This window comes from Physeter macrocephalus, chromosome 16 (assembly GCF_002837175.3).
Source record: "Physeter macrocephalus isolate SW-GA chromosome 16, ASM283717v5, whole genome shotgun sequence".
Lineage (NCBI taxonomy): Eukaryota > Metazoa > Chordata > Mammalia > Artiodactyla > Physeteridae > Physeter > Physeter macrocephalus.
In genome coordinates this window covers 38,515,587-38,538,249 of record NC_041229.1, presented here as the reverse complement: position 1 = coordinate 38,538,249, position 22,663 = coordinate 38,515,587, and the positions used below count along the sequence as shown (strand labels likewise).

The 22,663-nt window shown below is 41.3% G+C and overlaps 1 protein-coding gene across 1 annotated transcript in view; it reads right to left on the bottom strand.

Annotated features, from left to right (window-relative positions):
- Positions 1-21,135, bottom strand: part of LOC112062047 (lysine-specific demethylase 4D-like) — a 37,598-nt gene extending 16,463 nt beyond the window's left edge. Inside the window, 2 exon segments of the mRNA XM_055091365.1 lie at positions 20,269-20,973; positions 20,975-21,135. Coding sequence (XP_054947340.1) covers positions 20,269-20,973; positions 20,975-21,064 — 795 coding nt within the window. The 5' untranslated portion in view covers positions 21,065-21,135.
- Between the last annotated feature and the right edge of the window lie 1,528 nt (positions 21,136-22,663).

The following is a 22,663-nucleotide window of genomic DNA, read 5'->3' as shown; positions in this document are numbered from 1 at the left end:
CTCAGGAGAGGAGAAGATACTCCCCCTCTCCAGAGATAATCTTGCCATTGAAACTCGTTAAATTGACACCTCCCTTGCATTCCAAAACTATGGTCAATTAAATGATCACTATCACCTCTGTAAAGACTTAAGTCATCAGTCATCAGTCTGTTTCCCGATGTAAGCTACATCCTTTCTCTTACCTTCCTTTCAATACCGAACATGTCAAAACATAAACAAAAATAATCTACCTTTACAAAAACATTTCTTCATTTCTCTTGTCTTCTGATTCTAACCCCACTTCTCCATTGATATTGATCTCTGTAAATCATCAAATTGTCTCCCAGGTGCTGCTCCATGAGTTACACTTTATCTCTCTGCGTCATTGATTCATGGAACACCTCCTTCCTCCTAAAATGTCTCCGACCACTAAAGTACTGACAGTCTTCTCTGGTTCTTTTCTTTCTCCTTGGTTCCACTTCTTTTTCTACTATACAAATTCAGTCTTATTTCAAAGCTTAATTCTCATCTCTCTTTTAACTATTTTTATTTCTCCCTTTGAATTTCCTTTTTATGTTCATGGCTTTCTTCAGTATCACACTCTCTCTCTTTAAATATATTATTGATTGCCATCGCTTTCTCTAATAGCACTGACTTTCTACTGCACTTCTGATTTGCTTTTCCTTCTTGACTGGCCACTGAGCCCCAGAAAATCAACTTGTTTAGTACAAATTGATCATCTTTCTCCTGAAATTAACTTCCTCCTTTAAAAATTTTTTTTTCTAAGCCTGGTAATACAGTATCCTAGGTACCGTTGGCTATTACATCTCATTCTCCTTCGACATAGAGTCGGTGATGTCAGGGGATCCCAGGACAGTCTACTGTGAGGCCCCAGGAACATCTGTATACTGCAGGGAGGCTTCCTGTGCTCTCCTTCCTTATAGAAGGACCCAAGAATCCAGCTTGCTTTACTCTCCTACTTACAGCTGTCACCACTCAAGCTAGACCCTGAGGATCTACAAGTACCAGTCACCTGTATCATGTGATAATCTGCCCATCTCACCCACACTTTTAAACTTAAAAATACTTCTACAATGATTTTATTTAAAACTATATAAATATATAAACAAATTTTTCATTCTATATGAAAACTTCCTCTAAAGAAGTGAAGAGAGAAGAGTGACACAATTTAGAAGGAAAATTCATGTCAAAAACTTAAGTACCATGCTAAGGGTCTTTCCCCTAATAAAGCATAAAGTGCTGATTGTGAATATCACACAGGCCCTCATTTCTTATTGAATTATTAATGCGTAACTAAAACAAACCTTGAGGTGAGTATTTGTTCTTGTTTTTGCTTGGTGGCGTTGCCACGTGGCCTGTAGGATCTTAGTTCCCTGACCAGGGATCAAACCCGTCCCCCTGCAGTGGAAGCACAGAGTCCTAACCACTGGACTGCCAGAGAAGTCTCCTGTATTGCTCTATACACTAAATTATTTCCTTTTTACATTTCTAAGGATCCTAGGAGGAATGAGGCCGGGCTACCATCTATATAAAATAAATAATCTAGATACACATTAGTCTTCAGATATTGAGCATCCAAAGGAGACACTCTGAGTTTGTAAGTGTAACTCTGTGCTCAAATCAAAACTTCTCAGAATTTGCAGAGTACAATTACGGTGATCCTTCAGCGCTCCAGACAAACGGCTTCTCTATGGGTCTCAGATGGTTGCTTTTACTGTGAAACCGCCTCCATGTTTCTTTCAATTGGAGCCACAGGTACTAGTTGAGAATAAGTACCCTTTCGTTTCAGTTACTCTTCCATTTTACCCTTATTCATGGTATCTATCCCCAGTAACAGAAATTCTTCACCTAAGGAAACTTGACAATTCTGACAACTGAAGAAAAGTATTTTTATCAGAATGATTAGACTTGATGGATTTCTGGAAATTAGGAGTCTTTCAAAAATAATTCCTCCAAACTTTCATGCTGTGTGTGTGTGTGTGTGTGTGTGTGTGTGTGTGTGTGTGTGTGTGTGCGTGTGTCTGTCTGTGTGTGAGTTTGGAACTGGGGAAGGTAAGAAGTGAAGTCGTGTGTGTGTGTGTGTGTGTGTGTGTGTGTGTGTGTGTGTGTGTGTGCGTGTGTCTGTCTGTGTGTGAGTTTGGAACTGGGGAAGGTAAGAAGTGAAGTCAGTTTAATAAATCCACTCACTGTGGCCATTGTCCAGATTGCTTATTGTCCAGATTGCTGAACAATTTCAGGACAGCAGGAAAGCCTTCTTGTCTTTCATGTTCCGTGCATATTTCAAAGTTATTATTTCAAATGAGGATTGTTGACAAAATGCCTCAGATGTTAGCCATTGTTTCTGCTGACAGCCAATATCTAAATGCTCTGTTTAATACATTTCTTCTCAAGTTACAGTCTTCTTACCGTTTATTGAAAATAATTATAACCATAATATTTGATGGCTAAATAAATTCTATTTGATGGAGATAAGTGACTCAACTTTCCCCTATTATTGGACAGTTATTTTGTTTTTTACTTTTCCACAACTATTGCTAATCCCTTATAAATATCCTATACATCAGTACCTAGATCAGTATATTTTGTAAAACATTAGTTAAATAATGAAATTCCTTGGATTAGATATCTAGAAATGGAATTACCACGCTGCAAGATTTAAACATTTAAAATCCTTAACATGTATTGCCAAAACTTTCCAGAAACACATCACTTTACATCCTCATCATTAACTTTACTCTGAAAAACAATCTTTAATAATTTGGTAAGAAAACTGTTGTGAAAAAATTGGTGAAAAATTGTTGCTGAAGTTTTAATTTATACTTCTTAGATTATAACTAAGACTGACTTTTTCTTCTTCAGTGAATGTTAGCCATTTTTATAGGTTCATATCCTTTGCCCATTTTTCTCTAACATGGTTCTAGAGTTTTTTCTCATCTACTTACATGAACATTTTATATATTATGTGAACATTTTGCTTATTTTACACAGTATATGAACATTTTACAAATTGCTCATGTGAATATATTACATATTAAACCCTATGTTTTATCTGTTCACAGTTATTTCCGTTTGCCATTTCTTTAATGTATATTTAATTTTAAATGGTTTTGGCATATATTTCAGTTTAATATATTAAAATGTTGAGTCGGTCTTTTCCTTTGTAATGCCTTTCATGGCCTTTATGTTTAGAAAGTTAGAAAGTTATTGGCCCATCCAGAGACAGATAAATATTATCTTATGGGGTTTTTCCTTTTATATGTTAATTATACTTTTAATTTGGATTTTAATTATACCTTTAATACTAACTGGGGAGTTTGGGTTTCTTTTATTAAGTTTTTTTATTGTTTCGTGAGTATGGTATGGGGAATACGGGAGATGTAAGGATGATTCCTCGTCCTAGTTGGCTGTGTTCCTCTCTGTTAGTTTAAAGGAGGTTTTCTTTGTCCCAGGGCTCTGAAATTTTTTCCGTGTCAGAATTCTGGTTCTTTAGTTTTATGAAAACTTTTTAGTTCCTTCTTTGACACCTTCCTCTAGTTTTTCCCTCTGTACATTAACTCCTGTATTTGGATATCAGCCCTAATGGACTGGACCTCCAATTTTTGTATCTTTTTTTCTTCCAATTTTCTATCCCTTTATCACTATGCTTTATCTTCTGAAATTTTTTCTCATCTTTATCTTGTAAACCTACTTCTATTGTCTTTTTCATTTGTCCTAACAAACTTTTAATTTTTAACAGCTCATTTCTGTCCCCTTAGCTTTTTCAAATGTATGTAGCTTCCTTTCCTGCCCCCCACCATTGTCCTATTTTTGTTTCCCAGGTGCACTTATTCCATCTCTCAAAAAATACTAAAACCCGGACCCATATTGAGAAAACAAGCTTCATGTAATAATCCTTATGTTTAAAATTGACATTGCAATCTAGTATTTCTGTTGTGTTCTTTTTTTTTTTTTTTTTTCGGTACGCGGGCCTCTCACTGTTGTGGCCTCTCGCGTTGCGGAGCACAGGCTCCGGACGCGCAGGCTCAGCGGCCATGACTCACAGGCCCAGCCGCTCCGCGGCATGTGGGATCTTCCCGGACCGTGGCAGGAACCCATGTCCCCTGCATCGGCAGGCGGACTCTCAACCACTGCGCCACCAGGGAAGCCCTGTTGTGTTCTATTTTGTTCCCCTTTAAACAATAAGCTGCTGGTAACCCGCAAAGCTGTTTCTATGACCCACAAATGGCTCATATCCTGCAGTATGGAAAGAAATATTATATAAATCATGTTGAGGCTTTTGATCTTTCAATGGTGGAGACACAATCACATTTGTTTTCTGGGCAGAAATGGGGAGACTGGAGTGGCCCAGAATGAATGAAGAAAAACATTTATAAAGATCCAGATGAGAGATGGTAGCTTGAACTGTGGTGGTGGTAGAGACAGAAGCAGAGTGCCTACTAGGGTGCCTTCACTCACATCTTATTATTTCATCTTATTTCCTCATTGTGCCACGTGGGGAACTGGACCAGAGCGTTCAGATGCTTGTCCAAGATGGCATAATCAGTGAGTCCTGAGCCAGACTTGAGCCAGGCCCATCTGCTTCCTAAGCCTGACCTTTCCTCTAAGTCACAGCAAATCCATGAGGTGAGCCTATAAAATAGGAGAGAAATTGTCAGAAGAGCACATTTTGGAGCTTAAGAACCAATTCTTTGGAGGCTTCAATACCTGAAAAGAGGTTGACTATGTTTGGCCCCTGAAATGAAACCTAAATGTATTTCTTAATTAAAAAAACAAAAAAGACACATACAGTGTGATGTCACAGTAACAACCTGACTTGGAGTCCCCTTTGATCTGGAGTTGATGACCCTGGTCATGTGGTACTTGTGCCTCAGCCCGGTCATCCTTACCCTTGTACACCTCTGCCACGTCTTCCATGTGAGGCTGTGAGGATTAGGCTTTTCATGGGATTTTTCAATATTTATATTACTATCTAGGATTATACATGTTCCCCAATGTCGACTCATGTTGTCAACTCTAAACACAGTTAAACAACTAGAATCAATCCTTCTCTTTCTCATGTTCTTTATACATGCTGTACTGTGCTACTTGTCATGTAAGGGTATTAATCATTCCTCTGTCTGTCTTCTCTACTAGATCATGTACTTCAGGGGACAGGGTGGTCCCTTCATAGTCTCCTGGTCCCATTGGCTACCACAGAGTCTGGAGTAATAGATGTCAAATTGGATAATTATGTTGTGTTTGAAAAAATGCAGAATATAAAAATAAATTCTCAGTTTTTATGACTAAAGCATTTATATGATTTTAATTCACTGTTTGTCAACCTTTCTTGATCCCTGCCCCACCCCTCTGATAAGCATAACTATCTCTGCCACTACTCCCCCAGCCCTTCGGCAAATTCTAGGTTTTCCCCATACCCCTGTCAGTGACCAACATACACATAACACAGAACATTTGCACATCCCACAGCCAGAATGATTTTGTCTACTTTAGTTCATTTTAGTTTATAGTACAAACAAGAGAGCTCCTTTTTCTTTGCCTGCTTTCCAAAGAGAAGTTATGTGATGATATTGAGTCTACTTTTGCAAATTACAAATTTCCTCACCCCAAGATTCTAGAACACAGTACGTAATGGGAGTACCTGATCTAATTAAAGTTTTTACTGGCAGCTCATTCTAGGGGAAGCCTGTCTTTCACAGCATCTTTATGAACGATAATTCACTGTCTCCATTTGATCACCTCTGGTCCCTTTTCTTTGCCACTGACTCTCTTCTCCTGGGGATGAGGTTTCAAACCAGATCCTCTTAGGCGTCTGCACTCGCACCCATGCCAATACAACATCTGTCAATAGCTGTCAGCAAAGACCTGAAGGGGAAGAATAATGGCTGATGGGGAATAAAATGACATTCTACTTGGGTTTCAGTGGTTTGGTTGATTCTGTTCCAAGCTGTTTGAAGACATGAGTCAAACTAGACCCTTCTCCAGCCCTGCAGTCCTCACCGCCTCATCTCTCATACCCAGTTTTTAATCCCTTCACCCCCACCAATCCATTGTGCACCTGAAGTGACTTCCTAAAATAAATCTGAGGACATCATCCTACTCTTACAGCCCATCAGTCGCTCTCTTTTTGCCTTAGGATGAAACCCTGCTCCCTACCTGACCCCCAAAACCTCTGAGATCTAATCCCTCCCGCTTAGGCCTCACCTCTGGCCTGTGCCCCCTGGCCATCTATGCTCTGAGCAGTACTATTCAACTTCTTGCAGTTTCTACCATAGACAGTGCTCTCTCTTGTCCCTGAGACTTTGCATCACAAAATACTTCCCTTGGCCTGGAATTCTCACCTTGTATTCCCATCCCTTCTTCTCTTTCATTTAGCTTTTTTTTTTTTTAAACACAATCAAGCTAAACATTAGTTCCTAAAGTCATCCATCTTTCTAACAAGCATGTCCTCACTCAGCCCTTGCTCTCCTCCTGCCTTACGTGATGTTAAGGGCCCTTTCTGATTGTGCCTTTTTTTTTTTTTTTTTTTTGCAGCTTGTGGGATCTTAGTTCCCTGACCAGGGATCGAACCCAGTCCCCCTACACGGAAGCACAGAGTCCTAATCACTGGACCACCAGGGAATTCCCTGATTGTGCCTATTAATCCCGGTTTTTCCCCTGTATCTAGTGGCTACCTTCCCCCTCAGACATAAACATAGTGCCTGCTATACAGTAAGCAGTCAATACAGTGAGTAAATAAATGAATAAAAGAAAGGAAAAAAACCTTTCCATGAAATTTCATTTGGAGTATCATGGCTCTAGTTCATTCATTCATTTTCAAAATGTTTTTAAAACATCTACCTTGAGCACTTGCTAGATACCGAGTGTTCAGGGAGGAACGAGGTTAGACTTGGTCGCTGCTCTCATGCCAGCACCGCGCAGGGCTCCATGGGTAACCAGAAAAGAAAGCAGAAGCTAACTGATGCTCTGCCTTGGACAGGGAAGGGCAACGCTGGGGAACTTTCACGCCACGAGTGAGTTCTGTAGCGTAGACTTCATGCTGTGTCACCTCTGGTCCAGGGCAAGACAGATACAGAACGTTGTACCACAGAACTTGAAGTAGCTAGGGAAGACAGACAGACAGACAGACAAGGAGTTCCGATACAGTGTGAGAAGTGCTCTTTAAGAGATCTATGTGCTATGAGGGCAGAGAAGGGTCGCTGAAGCTATTCTGGGGAGAAGTAGCTCTGGAAAGACAGTAGCAATGGTGTGAAGTCATACTTAATGATGAGATATGTTGAAACTGTGGCTTGTAAACTAGAACAATGATAAATTTCTAGGTCCCTGAAGCTACTTCTTGGTCACTCCTATCTGTTGATTGTCAAAGACTTGTATGAAATTGACAGGTAATGAGGAAATTAACCGCATGTGGATTATGAGGAGAGGGAAGGAGGCTGAGGAGTAGCTCCTATTTGGGTAGGGATGCCTGATTTATGTTCCTAATCATGACTAAACCTGAGAAAGGAGACCAGGCTCAACCCTCAAGTCAGAAGCAGAAGAGGCCTCAAAGTTAAAAGTGGTTGTTGACACCAACGCCAACAGGAGGCTGAACCACAGTCTCCTGGACCTTTGGCAGAAGTGTCTTCTTCTAGCAAAGCTAAACCCTGGATGATGTCTAGAAGTAACACTAGACCACCTCAGCCCTCATAGAAGAAGCCATGTGTCCACACACATACGCTCACCGCATGAGCTTGCACTAAAAAGACATATGGTCCATAGAAGTCCTGAGCACTTCCGGATTGCTCAGCTGTTGGATATTGGTCCAGATGTTAGGGGACAACTCCAGACAGGAATAACTTTGAGTCTCCTCATGCAGAGAAATATTTAAAATAACTTCTCTGAAACTTTTTTTTTTTTTGGCTTTCCTTATCTGCAGGGAGAAGAGTGCAGTGGTTATGAGCTGGGCCCTGGAGTTCGACTGTCTGGGTGCAAATGCAGTGTGATCTTGGGCACACTGTGGAACCTCTCTACGCCTCAGTTTTCTCATCTACAAAATGAGGATAATGATAGAACCTACCTCCTAGAGTTGTTTTTAATTATGACAACATGCATTAATATACCATGTTTCATTGATTCTAAGACATGCAGTTTTCACATTTTAACATGTCTGAAATTGAGGTGCAACTTACAGTCAATAGGATAGCATAGTTTAGCTACCTCAGTAGTATGAAAAAGAATGGTGTAGCTTATAATCAGTGGCATCTCAGATGTGGTGAAATTCAGGATACAAAGAGCTTAGAAAAATACATAGCACATAAACAGTACTAAATGAATATTTAATAGATGTTATAGATATAAAATATATATAGCTCTTCTAACTTCATCAGAGCCAACCTATAGAGCTCCTTTTTAAACAAATGTCCAAGATAGCAATGGCAAATGATAACATGACTGACCCATTTCCCAGGAAAGAGAGAAGCTGCTCTTAATACTTGGCCTGCAGTTGGTGGAAGCATCTGGTAGCCATCCCTTTATCTTAGCCAAGATCTCAGAAAAGTGATATAACTGAGACCCACTGAGATGTGGATACCTTGGACAGGTAAAAGTTTGATGCCTCTTTAGGTCAGCATTCTTTTCCTCATTTATTAGAGCGACTGGTACTCTGAAACACAGCAGAGAAGTAGAAGCTCTGACAGTGAGGCTCAGAGATCCAGCTCTCACCCCCAACCTGCATACACCAGGGAACAAGTCCAAAGCCCTAAGTTAATGAACTGCTCTTCTTAAGAGGTTAGTGATCATTGGACTACCATTCCCCAAGTGACTAATGAAAGTCTTCTTTTCCAATTTTAGACCCTGCTATCCCTAAGAGAAGATGCAATAAACACATTTTTTAAACACCAGCAAAGTTCCAGTGATACTCTAGTGAACCTTGGAGACTGGTTCTATAAGCAATTCCTAAGCCTCCCCAACCAACTTTAATTCAGCTCAACTCTGGGCCCCAAAATGAGGTTCCTCAGATGGCAGACACGCAGACATGAGTGAATGTTATATATTTAGACAGGGGATCAACAGGAGCTTCCTTGGCCTTTTGTTTCTTGCTGATTGCGTGTTCCCTTTTAAAATGTATTCGACTGTCAATGGGAGAAAGCAGAACATTCTGTTTAAACTTCCACATTTTAAAGTCTCTTCATTTTCAGTAATCTGTGTATCTTTCATCTGTATTGTTTTATTCACCTTGAAAAAACATATATTGCCTTTGTATTATGAAAGTTTTTTTATACTTTCCTGGAAAAAAGGAAAATGAAGTTCTATCAATATGTTTGTAATAGAAAGAATAATTAGAAAAGTAGAATAAAAAACTTATGCATGGTATGATCACAGTGTGTGAACATACGCAAAGGATAATAAAAGACTGAGAAAAGCTCCATAATTGCCTTTGCATGATAGGTAAGTAAAATTATTTTGTTTTATTTTTGTGTATTTAAAATTTTATATACAAAAACTATCTTACAAGAGAAAAAAATTCTTTTTCAAAGCAAATAGTATTAAATTCAGTTGAAGTTTTGGATACCACTGTAGCTTTCATAAATATACATTTAAAAAAAACTCACAAGAGTATTTCATTTTCACTAGCTGTTCATAGATCACCAAGGCACTGAGTCATTTTATAATACAAACAGGAAATGGAGGTTCTGATGAAGCAAGATGACCAAAATCCACCTTCTCCAGATATGGATAAAGTGCTTGGCTTGGCTCTCTTGCCTAAGCCCTGTAATATTATTTAGTATTTTCATGGTCCTTTCAGGATGATATAACAAAATATCATAGTGGCTTAGAAACAAGCATTTATTTCTCACTGTTCTGGAGGCCGGGAAGTCAAAGATCAAGAGGCCAGCAGAGTCAGTGTCTGGTGAGAACCATCTTCCCGGTTCATAGATGGCCGTCTTTCTGCTGTATACGCACATGGCAGAAGGAGCAAGCACCTCTCTGCGGTCTCTTTCTAGAGGCACTAATCCCTTTCAGGAGGGCTCTCCTCTCATGACCTAATCACCTCCCAAAAGCTCCACTTCCAAATACCATCACTTAAGTTTCAACACATGAACTTTGGAGGGAGACAAACACTCAGTTTATGGCAGTAATGTTGAAGACAAGTCTGTTCAGTGGGTGAAGGAGGACCATTTAACTTAAGTAGATGGTCTCTTTTTTTCCAAATATTGATGTGGATACAGGAGACACTTTTATTCATTCAGCAAACACTGAGTGCCTTCCTCCCCACTGTGGGCTAGGCTCAGGGCTAATTGCTGGAGACACAGAGTGTATAAAACATGGTCTCAGCTGTCCTGGAACTCACAATCTCAGCTTTCTACCAGGTCATCTTGATTTTCAACATGGAACTTTAAACATTTATTTTAGAAATCTATTTGCCTAAGTATCTATTCCATTATAACTACTTATGAATTTAAAAGAATTTCTGTTTATTTTTATCACTACAAAATATATTAAGGAAAACATTCAGTCCTATCTCTGTCTATATGTGTCTGTCTTAGTCTGAATATAACAGCATCTGGCAATTGCAAAAGGACTCCAGAAGTGCAGATAAATGGGAAAAGCAGAGGTCTGGGTATCAGGAGACTTTGATTTAAATCTAAGCTCTGCCATTTATAAGCTTTTTGAGCTCTCCGAGCCTTAAGTCCCTCATTTGTAAAATGGGAATAATAATATCTACCTCACATTTTTGACATGAGAATGAAATGAACTAAACAATGTGAAGCACTTAACCTATAGCAAAACTGAACAAACGCTACTTTGTTTTTTCCATATAGTTTCACTGTAGGTAGGTGGCCAGTCTTTCATTTAGGGGGAAAATTATGCTATTACAAAAATCTGCAATTTACAAGGCAGCTATTTTTAGGGCTCTGGTTTTCTTTTCAGAAAGATTAAACTCAGATTATAAACAGGTTAGCTGCAGGATTCACCTTGACAATTCAATTCCAAATCAAGATAGCACAGAACATTTGCAGCACCACCCTCCAGAGACCAAAAAAACCCTTGATCCACTGGCCTTGACCCACTGGCCTTGAACAAGTCTCAGGTAGCCTTCCGGGGCGCTAGCGCTGGGATCACTGCGGGCAAAAAGTGCTCATTAGGACAATGCCTGCTAGTGTGTGGGTCCATGTAGCAGGCGAGACAGTCAGACGCGATCTCCACCTCGCTGTGCAACAGTAACTTCGCCACGGTTCAGGCAACTAAATAAAAATTTGGAAGTGAAAGAAACACGTTCAGCAGATATTGAAAAACACAACACAGGGTGAGGATTGAGAGTTCGGGCTTAGCAGATGCTAACTATTATGTATAGAATGGATCAACAGCAAGGTCCTGCTGTATAGCACAGGGAACTATATTCAATATCCTGGGATAAACCATTATGGAAAAGAATATGAAATAGAATGTATATATATATATATATATATAAAACTGAATCACCTTTCTGTACAGCAGAAATTAACACAACATTGTATTGATAAATCAACTATCCTTCAATAAAATAAATTACAGATAAAGCACAAACCCAAATTATCTTGCAATAAGAAGATGAGGGAGGGTCAAAGAAAGTCCCAGTGGTCCATGCTAAGACCTAGGAGGTACATGGTAGGTGACGCCCCTCCACTGATCTGTCTTAAAATGTTTTATTGAAAAAAATGGAAAGGAGCAAAAAGAACCACGACATTGGCCATGTTCACTGAACTATCTACTGTCTCCCTAGACTTGCTACCTGGTTCCCCTGTCTCCTAATTTTGTCCACCAGTGGTGACTAGATGACCTGTCATTTTAACCACATTACTGTTGGTCTCCACATGAAGAAGCCTCTTCTTGATACTTTATGCTCCCTGCCCGTTTACCCCAAGAGCTCTGCCTACAATTCCAATGGCATTTACATTGTGGTCTCAATTCCTGGTCTCTCACAGGCCTGTCCCCTCACCTTGCTCAACACAGTGTAAGGCCCCTATCCCTTGCAGCAAATTCTGCTATTAAAGTCACTGAGTATTTGAGGCCTTTGTCTTTGCATTATTAATCTGCTCCACATGGACCCAGGGCCCAACAATGAGAGCATCTGTTACAGATCTAATATTAGCAACAAACACAGATCACATCATCTTTTATAAAGACAATATTGAGGGAGAAACATTCGGTCACTAGCAGAGACGTGGCAGCGTTAAACAAGGGGCTCTGTCAAACACTGGGGCTGTCTGTCATTCAGGGAGGGCAGAAAAGAGGGGAGGGAGAAGATTGGAGAGCGTAAACCGTCCTTTCCTTCCTTCCGTTCTGCTGTCCTAGGGAAATACGACTGCCCTGCACAACTCCTACCATACCTGGTCCCAGATCAGGCAGCGATTTCCCCTGTTCCCCTAGGAGGTCATACAGAGGTCTTAGATGGTGAGTGTCACAAACCGCCATGTTTAGGCCTATGGAAGTTGTGCCTTCAGCAGAGGGCTACCAAACTAACAAGTCGTTGGATTAAAAACCCTTGGCCACGTGTCTTAGGGGACTCCGGGTGTCTCCCCTTTTCTAGCAGCTCCAAAGTTCCAGCGAGATCATTTGGATTAGCCTCCATGGCTTGTGGAATCTTTGCAATCCAAATGGGCTGTTGAGAACAGGGGGCAAGTCTGAGCTCTGGAAATGTTTCATTTGCCTCTCAGGACTTGGAAGTTTTTTTTTAACTAACTGTCAACATTACATTTTTTTTTTCATAAAATCCCAAGTTGTTAGCTTCTCTGAAAAATTGAGAAAATGACAACCCCATGACCCTCATTCCCACAAAACAATAGTAGACTGGCCCCCAGGAGCTTCCTTGGCCTTACAATGGGGCCTGAGCCGTCTTCCTCAAAGCAACAGTCCCTTAGATACTCGGCCTGAGCCGCGTGGGAATGGGAATTTTCTACCAGGCGTCAAGGGTCACACAGGAAATGTCAGCAGGATCTGGTTGCTGTGAGCGGTGGCAGGGATGGATGAAGGAAGGAGATGAAGCCCATTTCACGGAAATACAAACTCCCACCGCCGAAAAGCCAAGCCCCAGGTGCACGGGACTGCCAGAGAGACTGCCGGCCAGCCCAGCCTGGACACTGTGACCCGCAACCAGAGAAACAGAAACAATGGCCAAGGAGCCTGCACAGAGCCTTGTCACATGTACATAGTTGGAATGAAGATGGGGAATGGCGGGGGCGGGAGAGAAGAATTTGTGCTCTCCGTGACCCTCCATCCTTCCACTGGGCCTGACGAGAAAAAAACAAACCCTCCCACTGGCACTTGCTGAAGAAACTAAACTCCCATTCACCCCTGCAGCCTAACTCTCCATGGACCAATAGTTAGATGGGTGAGTGTCAACCATGACTGCACAGCAGTTTTAATATTGTACTGCAGCCAATGGAGCCAAAATTCTGGGGTGGTGAGAGGATGGGGGGAGGGTCTAGACATCAGCGTGTTTCAAATGTGATTCCAGTGAGTTGAGGACCAGCGCACTGGAGCGGTGCCTCTCCACCTTGAACATGCCCCTGACTCACCTGGGATGTAGTTTAAAAGGCAGATTCTGAGTCGTAGGTCTGTGACCAAAGACTGAGCTCCAGAACTTCACCAAAGTCCAAGGCGATGTCCGTGATGTGGATCCTGGCCACACTTTGAATGATAAGAAGCTACAGCCTTTTCCAAGAGGCACAGGAAAAGATGTTCAACATCGCTAATTATTAGAGAAATGCAAATCAAAACTCTAGTGAGATATCACATCACACCAGTCAGAAAGGTTATCATCAAAAAATCCACAATTAATAAATGCTGGAGAGGGTGTGGAGAAAAGGGAACTCTCCTACACTGTTGGTGGGAAAGTAAATTGGTATAGCCACTGTGGAGAACAGTATGGAGGTTCCTTAAAAAACTATAAATAGAGCTACCACATGATCCCACAATCACAGTACTGGGCATATATCCTGAGGAAAACATGGTTTGAAAGGATACATGCACCCCAATGTTCATTGCAACACTGTTTACAATAGCCAAGACATGCAAGCAACCTAAATGTCCATCGACAGGTGAATGGATAAAGAAGAGGTGGTACATATATACAATGGAATATTACTCAGCCATTAAAAAGAATGAAATAATGCCTTTGGCAGCAACATGGATGGAAGTAGGAATTGTCATACTGAGGGAAGTAAGTCAGACAAAGACAAGTATTGTATGATATCGCTTATATGTGGAACCTAAAAAAAATGGATACATATGAACATATTTACAAAACAGAAACAGACTCACAGACTTAGAGAACACACTTATGGTTACTGGGGGGAAGGTGGGAAGGTATAGTTAGGGAGTTTGGGGTTAACATGTACACACTGCTATATTTAAAATGAACAACCAACAAGGACCTATTGCATAACAGAGGGAACTCTGCTCAGTATTACCTAACAACCTAAATGGGAAAAGAATTTGAAAAAGAATAGATACATGTATATGTATAACTGAATCACTTTGCTGTACACCTGAAACAAACACAACATTGTTGATCACCTATACTCCAATATAAAATAAAAAGTTAAAAAAACAGAAGAAGAAGAAACTATAGCCTTTTCCTGTGTCATTCTCCTTTCAAGTACTTTAGCAGGGAGAAGCCCATGTCTGTCACCTCTAAGTCTGAAAGTAATAATAGTAATGAATAATATTATTAAAGTAATACAAAATAAATGATAATAATAACTTCAATAATAGCTAGACTTTGTTGTCTGCTTCTCGTCGAACATTGAGCTGAAATCACACTTTAAAAAAAAAATCTTCAACTAGATGTGAAATAATAGCTTGTTTTTACCTCAAGCTGGTTCCTACTCTAAGTCTCTTACTTATATTGTCAGTTGAGCTTCACAACCATCCTATTGTTGTGAGTACTGTTATTATCAGGTCCAGAAGCAGCCCGCCGAGGTCACACGGTTTTATGAGCGCAGCCCTGGTGTTTGGACACAGGGTGTGTGCTGGGCCCCGCTGGCTCTCCCAGGAGGAGGAGCATCGGAGTGCTGAGTCACTTGCCAGTCACCCTAGCAAAAGGCAGAGCTGGGCTTCCAATCTCCATATGCCTGACTCTACAGACTGAGCTCTTGGAAAGAAAAGTGAACGATGTATACAAATCGGGAGTCAGGGTTCTTGGCACATTGTAGACCCTCATAATATGGTAACCACGTTTCCTGTCTCTAGCCTACTTGTTTTTACCTTTCTCCTAGAGTAGCCAGTGTGAACTGTAGACAAGCAGTTATGCGTTGTCTATCCATTTGGGCTGCTATCACAAGATACCATAAACTGGGGGGATTGAACAACATTTTTTCTCACAGCTCTGAAGGCAGGAAGTCCAAGACTAGGGTGCCAGCGTGGTCAGGTTCTTGGTGAGGGTTCTCTTCCTGGTTTACAGACAGCCACCTTCTTGCTACATCCTCACATGGTGAAGAGAATAATCATCTCTCTTTTTAGAAGGGCATTAATCTCATTCATTAGGGCTCCACCCTCATTATCTAATTACTTCCCAATGGCCTCACCTGCAAATCCCTAATTGGAGATTAAGGTGTCAACATATGAATTTTAGGAGGACACATTCTGTCCATAGCAAGGTGGGATGGCACACACTCCCTAAAGGAGCCAAGGAATGTCAATGTCATGGGCGGAGGAAGGGAGGGATTTGACAGTAAGCCCCATTCACTTCCTAGAGTGAAGCAGCCAGTGGGGGCATTCAAAGCCAGTCCCATCCTCCTGCACACCTGGTAAGAAAGGAATGCCTGGAGCAGCCATCATTCTCCCAAAAAGGTGACCTGTGCCCATTTCTCAGGTACGATTGAGAAAAGTGGACAAGAGAGCTGCCATGAGCCCAAGAACAGACTGAAACTGCTCTGAGAGACCCAAGAGGATTTGGCTCTGAACTTGAGGCTGACTGTTCCCAGTAAAAGATACCTTTCTTCAGAGGCTCTAAAACCAGCGTTTTGGGGGAGAGCCTGGCTATGGTTATGGTATCTGGGAAGAAGCTGTGGCATGGTGAAACGGCCTAATTGCCTGTCTGTCTCCAAGCAGATCATAAACTTCATATTATGTTTCCTTAGCATGTAGTACTAGTCTGGTACGGTGACGGGGCTTAACAATATCTGTAGAGTCAATGAATGAAGGGCTCATATTGGAATAAGAGAAACAGAGTTTATTCTCTGGCTCTGTAAGTTATTTCAACCCCCAGCTTAGAACTGCATATCATATTTTAAAAGACAATTAACATGAAAGCAATTATGCTATAATAGGAATTATTCATTTATTTTAGGTGTTTCTTATGATACTAGCACTTTTTTTCATTTCTATTGGTGGTTTCAAGTCATTCACTCAATCGACAATATTCATTGAGTCCTCACTAGAGAAGGCCAAGAAAGATAATTATCAAGTGTATTAATCTGGTTCAATCCATGAGCTAAACCATAGGTTAATAAAGTACTCAGGGTCCTAGAGGGTCGTGTGTAAGTACAGTCAAGGTGATATAGCACAAGGGAGGTGAGGTTAGGTCACCTGGTTACTAAGGAGTTTCTCAGGAAAAAGAAACGTATGCAATAGACCCTTGACACACCCAGGGAATGGATCCTGAGCTCTTTCTTTGCAAATTCTTCATCTTAGCTCTTTCCTAAAAATTATCCTTATCTGGAGCCAGGATTTCCCGTGCATAGCCTCAAATTCTCAATCTATAGCCCGTTCAACTCTCACACCTGATCTCTCACCTGGTAGCTGTTTTTCCAGAGAATTTCTCCTGAAGTCTCCTGAGGAGCTTCCTTCACTGCCCTCCACATTATTTGAATATGGGCCTCAGCACAATTCCAAAATATTGACTGCATTGATTTGGAGTTGCTCATAAATAGCTGAAAGGGCTGTTGTCATCTTAGTGAATGTCAGTGATCTTCTGGGTCTGTTAAAGTCCCACCTAATGCAATACGAGTCAGAAACGTGCCATGTCAGCTGATACAGCAGGAAAGCAGAACATACAGACCTTCTGCTCTCAGGATTTGCAGCTGGTAGGAAAGATAGAGCCATTTCCAGGGATGGCTGTGAATTATCAGTGCTTTCAAAGACTCTGTGGCCCCCAAATTCCTCCATTCCCAGCTCACCTAAAACACCAATGGCCCCAATCACTCAGTGGGAGGGGTTTGTATTAACTGACTTATGACATTTTGTGCCTGCCCCCGTCTCAGCTCTGCCACCTCTCTCCTGCTCTCCAGCCACTTTGCTAATCTGTGAGCACCTTAGGGTGCCCCCACTGCAGGTATTTGCATGTGTTGTCCCTCAGCCTAGAATGAAGCTCTCACTCCCTTGTCCACAGGGCGCACTCGATGACCACACTCCCAACAGGCCACCCTCTCCGACACAGCAGTCCTGTCACTCTCTAACCCCTTACTCTGCTTTATTCTTTCTCCTAGCCCTTATGACTGCTTGACTTGTTACGTCTCTCTGTATAATGAGAAGATGAGCTCCAGGAGGACAGAAACTTTGCCTTTTTCACTGTTGTGTCCCCAATTGCACAAACAGTGCCTGGTACACAGTAAGTTCTTAGCAAACATGTGCTGAATGAATGATTGAATGAATAAGTGAGTGAGAGAATGGGCCTGAAATATATAGACACTATGTGAATCTTTTGAGAAGAGGCTCTCTGAGAGATGGGACAAAGAAAAGATGCTCTCTGAGGTCTACAGGCCTGGACGTAGCTCTTGTTTAGGTAGAGGAGCCTGAACATTTAGGGCACAAGGATACTGGATGCCAGGATCCTAGAAAAATCCAGAAACCCGGCCACACAAATGTTGCATTTTCATAGAGTGGTACCTCCAACATGTTACCCATGCCCAACAGGGCTCAGTTCTGCCCTTCCTCTGTCCTCCCTGTAATTGCTTATCCCCCTAACACCCACCACTTGCTGAGGAACCATGAGAAGGGTCTCCCTATTACCCTGTACTCACTGAAGGTTAATGACAAGGAGCTTGGGAGGCATTTCAGTTCGAGAGGTTGGTGAGCAGAGCGGGATGGGCAAGGGCTGTTCCTCACCAGGATCTGTTCAACTCAGATCAGTGTCAATTCCACTTACCTCGGTAGCCAATTCCTAGCAACTGTTTGTGGTTTCCTATTTAAAGTGATGAAAGGTAACCCAAACATTGGGGGAAAATGCAACTTCCAGACCCATATACGGTCACAATCTCACGACATAAATATCATGGTGAAGTTATTTGTAAATATCTGGAAAGGAATCCTTGCACACAGGGAAACTGAATTGGTGTAATGGTTAATCTCTATGAATAATTCATTGGGGCCAGGTAATCAGACAAACCCATAAATGATGCTTTTTATAAATCTTAGAGGAGTCCCAAGACCCGAACTCCAACCTCTACAAGTTACGTTTAAGTACAGGTTCTAATGTCCATCTTACAGCTTTGGGTCCTAAGTAATAATGATAATAGGTAATATTTATTTAGCACAAATTATGCTTGCCTTGATCTGAACTTGTTATGTGTAAACCCGATCAGACGTGCAATGTGGCTAAGAGCTCATTTAGGCTCATTTTGCCTAAACTGGCAAGTGGAGAGCCATCGAAACCTGATTTGTTGAAAGACTACTAAACAAGTTGGTGTAGGAGTCTGAATAAAGGCTGGGTCCTCTGGCTCTTGACTGATTGTGAAATCTAATCTTTACCTTGCCTTTGTAACACTGCAACAAGGACAAATACGACATTTTGTGCAAAAATGCGGTAGATCATCATGAGAAAAAAGAAAAATAAAGATCAGTTTTCTGGCGGTAAAAATAATTGACAGTTTCTTACAAAACTAAATATAGTCTCACCATACAATCCAGCAATTGAACTCTTTGGTATTTACTCAGGTGAGCTGAAAACTTACATCCACACCAAAACCTGCACACACGTTTATAGTAGTTGTATTCATAATTGCAGAAAAACATGGAAGCAACCAAGATGTCCTTCAGCACGTGAGTGGATAAATAAAGGGTGGTTCATCATACAATGGAATATTATTCAGCAATAGAAGGAAATGAGCTATAAGACCACTAAACGTGGAGGAAACTTAAAGGCATATTAGTACGTGAAAGAAGTCATTTGGAAAAGACAAAAGTATGGAAGCAGTAAAATGATCAGTGGTTGTGGGGGGAGGGGACAGGGCGGGGAGATGAATAGGCAGAGCACAGAGGATTTTTAGGCAATGAAACTATTCTGTATGGTATTATAAGTGTAGATACATGTCATTATACATTGGTCAAATCCATAGACTGTACAACACCAAGATGAACCATCAATTAAACTACGGACTCTGGGTGATAATGAGGAGTCAGTGCAGGTTCATCGATTGTAACAAATGTTCCTTTCTGGTGTGGATGCTGGTGGAGGAGCCTGGGAAGGAGTATGTGAGAATCCTCTGTATTTTCCACTTGATTTTGTTGTGAACTACTCTGAAAAAATTAAGTCTATTAATTAAAAGAAAAGTAACGTGTAAGCCTGGGGGTGTGGTGAGGAAAACAACAGTAGAACTGAGCATCAGAGAAAGAATACAAGAGGATGTCCTTGGCCTTGGGCTGGCCCTAGAGGCCAGGAGAGTATGTGAATGCACATCAAATTAACTGAGCACCTACTACATGCCTGTCACATTTACATCCCCAGTATCTTCACAAAACTCTCGCACTGTAATTCTGGCTCAGAGAAAATCAATGATTTTTTGCTGAAGGTCCCACTACTAGAAAGTAGCAAAGTGCAGGTTTGAATGCCATTTCTGCTGACTCTTAAGTCCAGTTCTCCCCTCTAAGTAACTGCTGGATAGGTCAAAGCAGTGACTACAGAAAATTTGCTTTACGAAAGACATCACGCTTCAGATTCAAATTTGCACATACGCATACAGAGTGGGTCCATGGATGGACTGAGTTTGTGGATGGAAGGAAAACACAAAACCACATCAATAGCATCACATTTATTTACTTCACCATTAAAAGAAAAATAAGAGGCTGCAGGGGAGGTGATAGGGAAGGAGTACTGAATAGAGAATCATTATTACTATCCAGAGTAATAGCCTTTCTGGAATTTCCCATATCAAGGACAAAATTCTACCTTCCCAGATGGTAATTATAGGTCCCCTTTAGAGTCCCCACCCAACCACCCATTTTTAATCTCCTAAGGGTACTCACCTGAAATCTCCCTTATTCTGACCCAGATTTTTCCAAAGGTCATGCAGAGCCCTATTCCCAGGCCACTTTGCCATAATCGATCCAGCGCGGGGGGTGGATGCCATTGTCCTTGAGGACCGTGGGCGAGATGAGAGCCACCTTGTGCCTCAGGAAGGCCTCACAGCCCCGCGAGCTGCCCGGGAAAAGCTCCCTGGCCAGGCGTTCCAGGCGCCGGCCGTGCTCCGGGGGCACCGCGTACCACGTCTTGGGCTCCCCGAAGTGCAGGTAGTTGATGCTGTAAAGGTCCATGTCCTCCGTGTGCCAGGCGAAGGCGGTCTTCCACATGCCGAAGTACAGGTAGGGGGTGTTGACGCCTTCGATGACCACTCCGCACTCCCGCTCCAGCAGGTCCTGAATGGTTCCCAGGTGTCCAAGTTTCCACTGCTTCGTGTTTTTATCGAATAAGGAGCCACTGACGTCCGCACCATATACTGGTGAACCATAGAGGCGTGTTTTCCAATATTTTCTCTCCAGATCCTCAAAATCAGAGTAGAATGGAGTCTGGTGTCTTTCACTGTTTGTTAAGCGGCGATACTCGCTCAGGGTCATGGCTTTCTTCTTTTTGTGCTGTTGAGTAAACACACCTGCCTTCCCAGTGGTCACCTGCTGGAGGGGAGCGGCTTTTAAGATGTCATCGATATCATCGTACGTCTGGCTGGCTTTCCATCCTTTCGGTGGAATTACCTTGGCTAAGCCAGTTCAGTGTGCACCTTTCGACTCCATGTAAACATATATTTGTGAAATCTTCAAATTCTTCCGTGGTTGGGTGTTAGATAATAATCTTACAACGTGGTTTCTGGCTACCAAAGTGCTTAGACTGCATGGTTGCAATAGAATAAGCAACGGACTCCCAGCTTCTTAGGTATGCTTTGGATACCTGAAAATGCTGGGGAGTAACCTCTTCCGTATACTTTCTTTATTTTTAAAGAAGTTTTGATGTATCTGAGAGGCAGAAACTCAGACTTGAACTTTTAAACAAACGAGGTGGTATCTTCTCCAGGCTTGTCAATCCACCAGAAGGACTCCAGATTTGTCAGCATTTTGGAGCCAAAGGAAATAGAGTATTTCGCGGAGGAGAGGGCTCTCTGAGCCAAGTCCTGCCTCAGCCTGCAGCTCTCTGAGTTTCCTCTGTTGGGGGTATAAGTGCCTGAGACCTCTCCAGGTTCCCAGGCTTGAGTGCATGGGTGGCTTCTCACGTCACCGTAGCAGAAAGTCTCTTCCTGGAAGTTTCCAAGCCAAACCTAAAGAAAGTACAAAATATTGAAAATAAGTGGATGACAAAACAAACTGATTTAACATCAAGTTCAAGGAAATTGTATAGCAATCTTAATCTCAAAGTTTGAATTTAAGGGCCAAAAGTACACTCTTTTGGTAGGCATGTAAACTGGTGCAGCTATGGTGCATACTATGGAAAACAGTGTGGAGGTTCCTCAAAAATTTTAAATAGAATCACCATATGATGCTGCAGTCTCACTTCTGGGTATATATCCAAAGAAAGTTAAAACAGAATATCAAGGAGATATCTGCCCTCCGTCATTCTTTGAGTCATTATTCACAATGGATAAGATATGGAAACAGCCAACATATCCAGCGATGGTTGAATGCTTACAGAAGATGTGGTACATATATACAATTGACTACTACTCAGCCATAAAAAGAAGGAAATTTTGTCATTTGCAACAACATGGATGGTCTTGGAGGGTATTATGCCAGTGAAATAAGACAGAGAAATACAAATATGGCATAGTATCACTTATATTTGGAATCTTAAAAAAAAAAAAAATGTAAAACTTACAGAACCAGAGTAGAAAAGTGGTTGAAGGGGTGGGTGATGAAGGGAGGAAAAAATGTTACACAGTGAATAGAGTCTCAGGAGCTAATATTAACCATGGTGATTAGAGTTGATAACACTGTGATGTATAGTTGAAATTTTCTAGAAGAGTAGGATTTAAATGTTCTTACCAAAAAAACTAAATATATGAAGTAACTGTGTTAATTAACTAGATGGGGGGAATCCTTTCACAATGTATATAAAATCACCACAAAATTCGCTGAATATTTTACAATTTTATAAGTCAATTATACAGCAGTGAAGCTGAAATTTAAAAATAAAGAATTAGGGCAAATCATTAGACAGAAAAAGAGGAGTATCTAAATGAAATGTAAGGATATTAAGCAAGCTTGAAAACAAAGGAGTTAAGCACTCAACACAAGAAATTGGATGGCTTAACCAAAAGATAGATTAGGGAAAAGAATACAATGATATAAGCTGAAACAACTACAAAAGAAAACATAACACCCAATAGAAAGTATGACTGAAACCAAAATGCAATTTGTAGACCATTAAAAGTGTAAAAACATAAGCATAAGAGTAAAGAGAGAAAAGTACAAGCCAATCACGTTATAATAAAATAGGGGACAC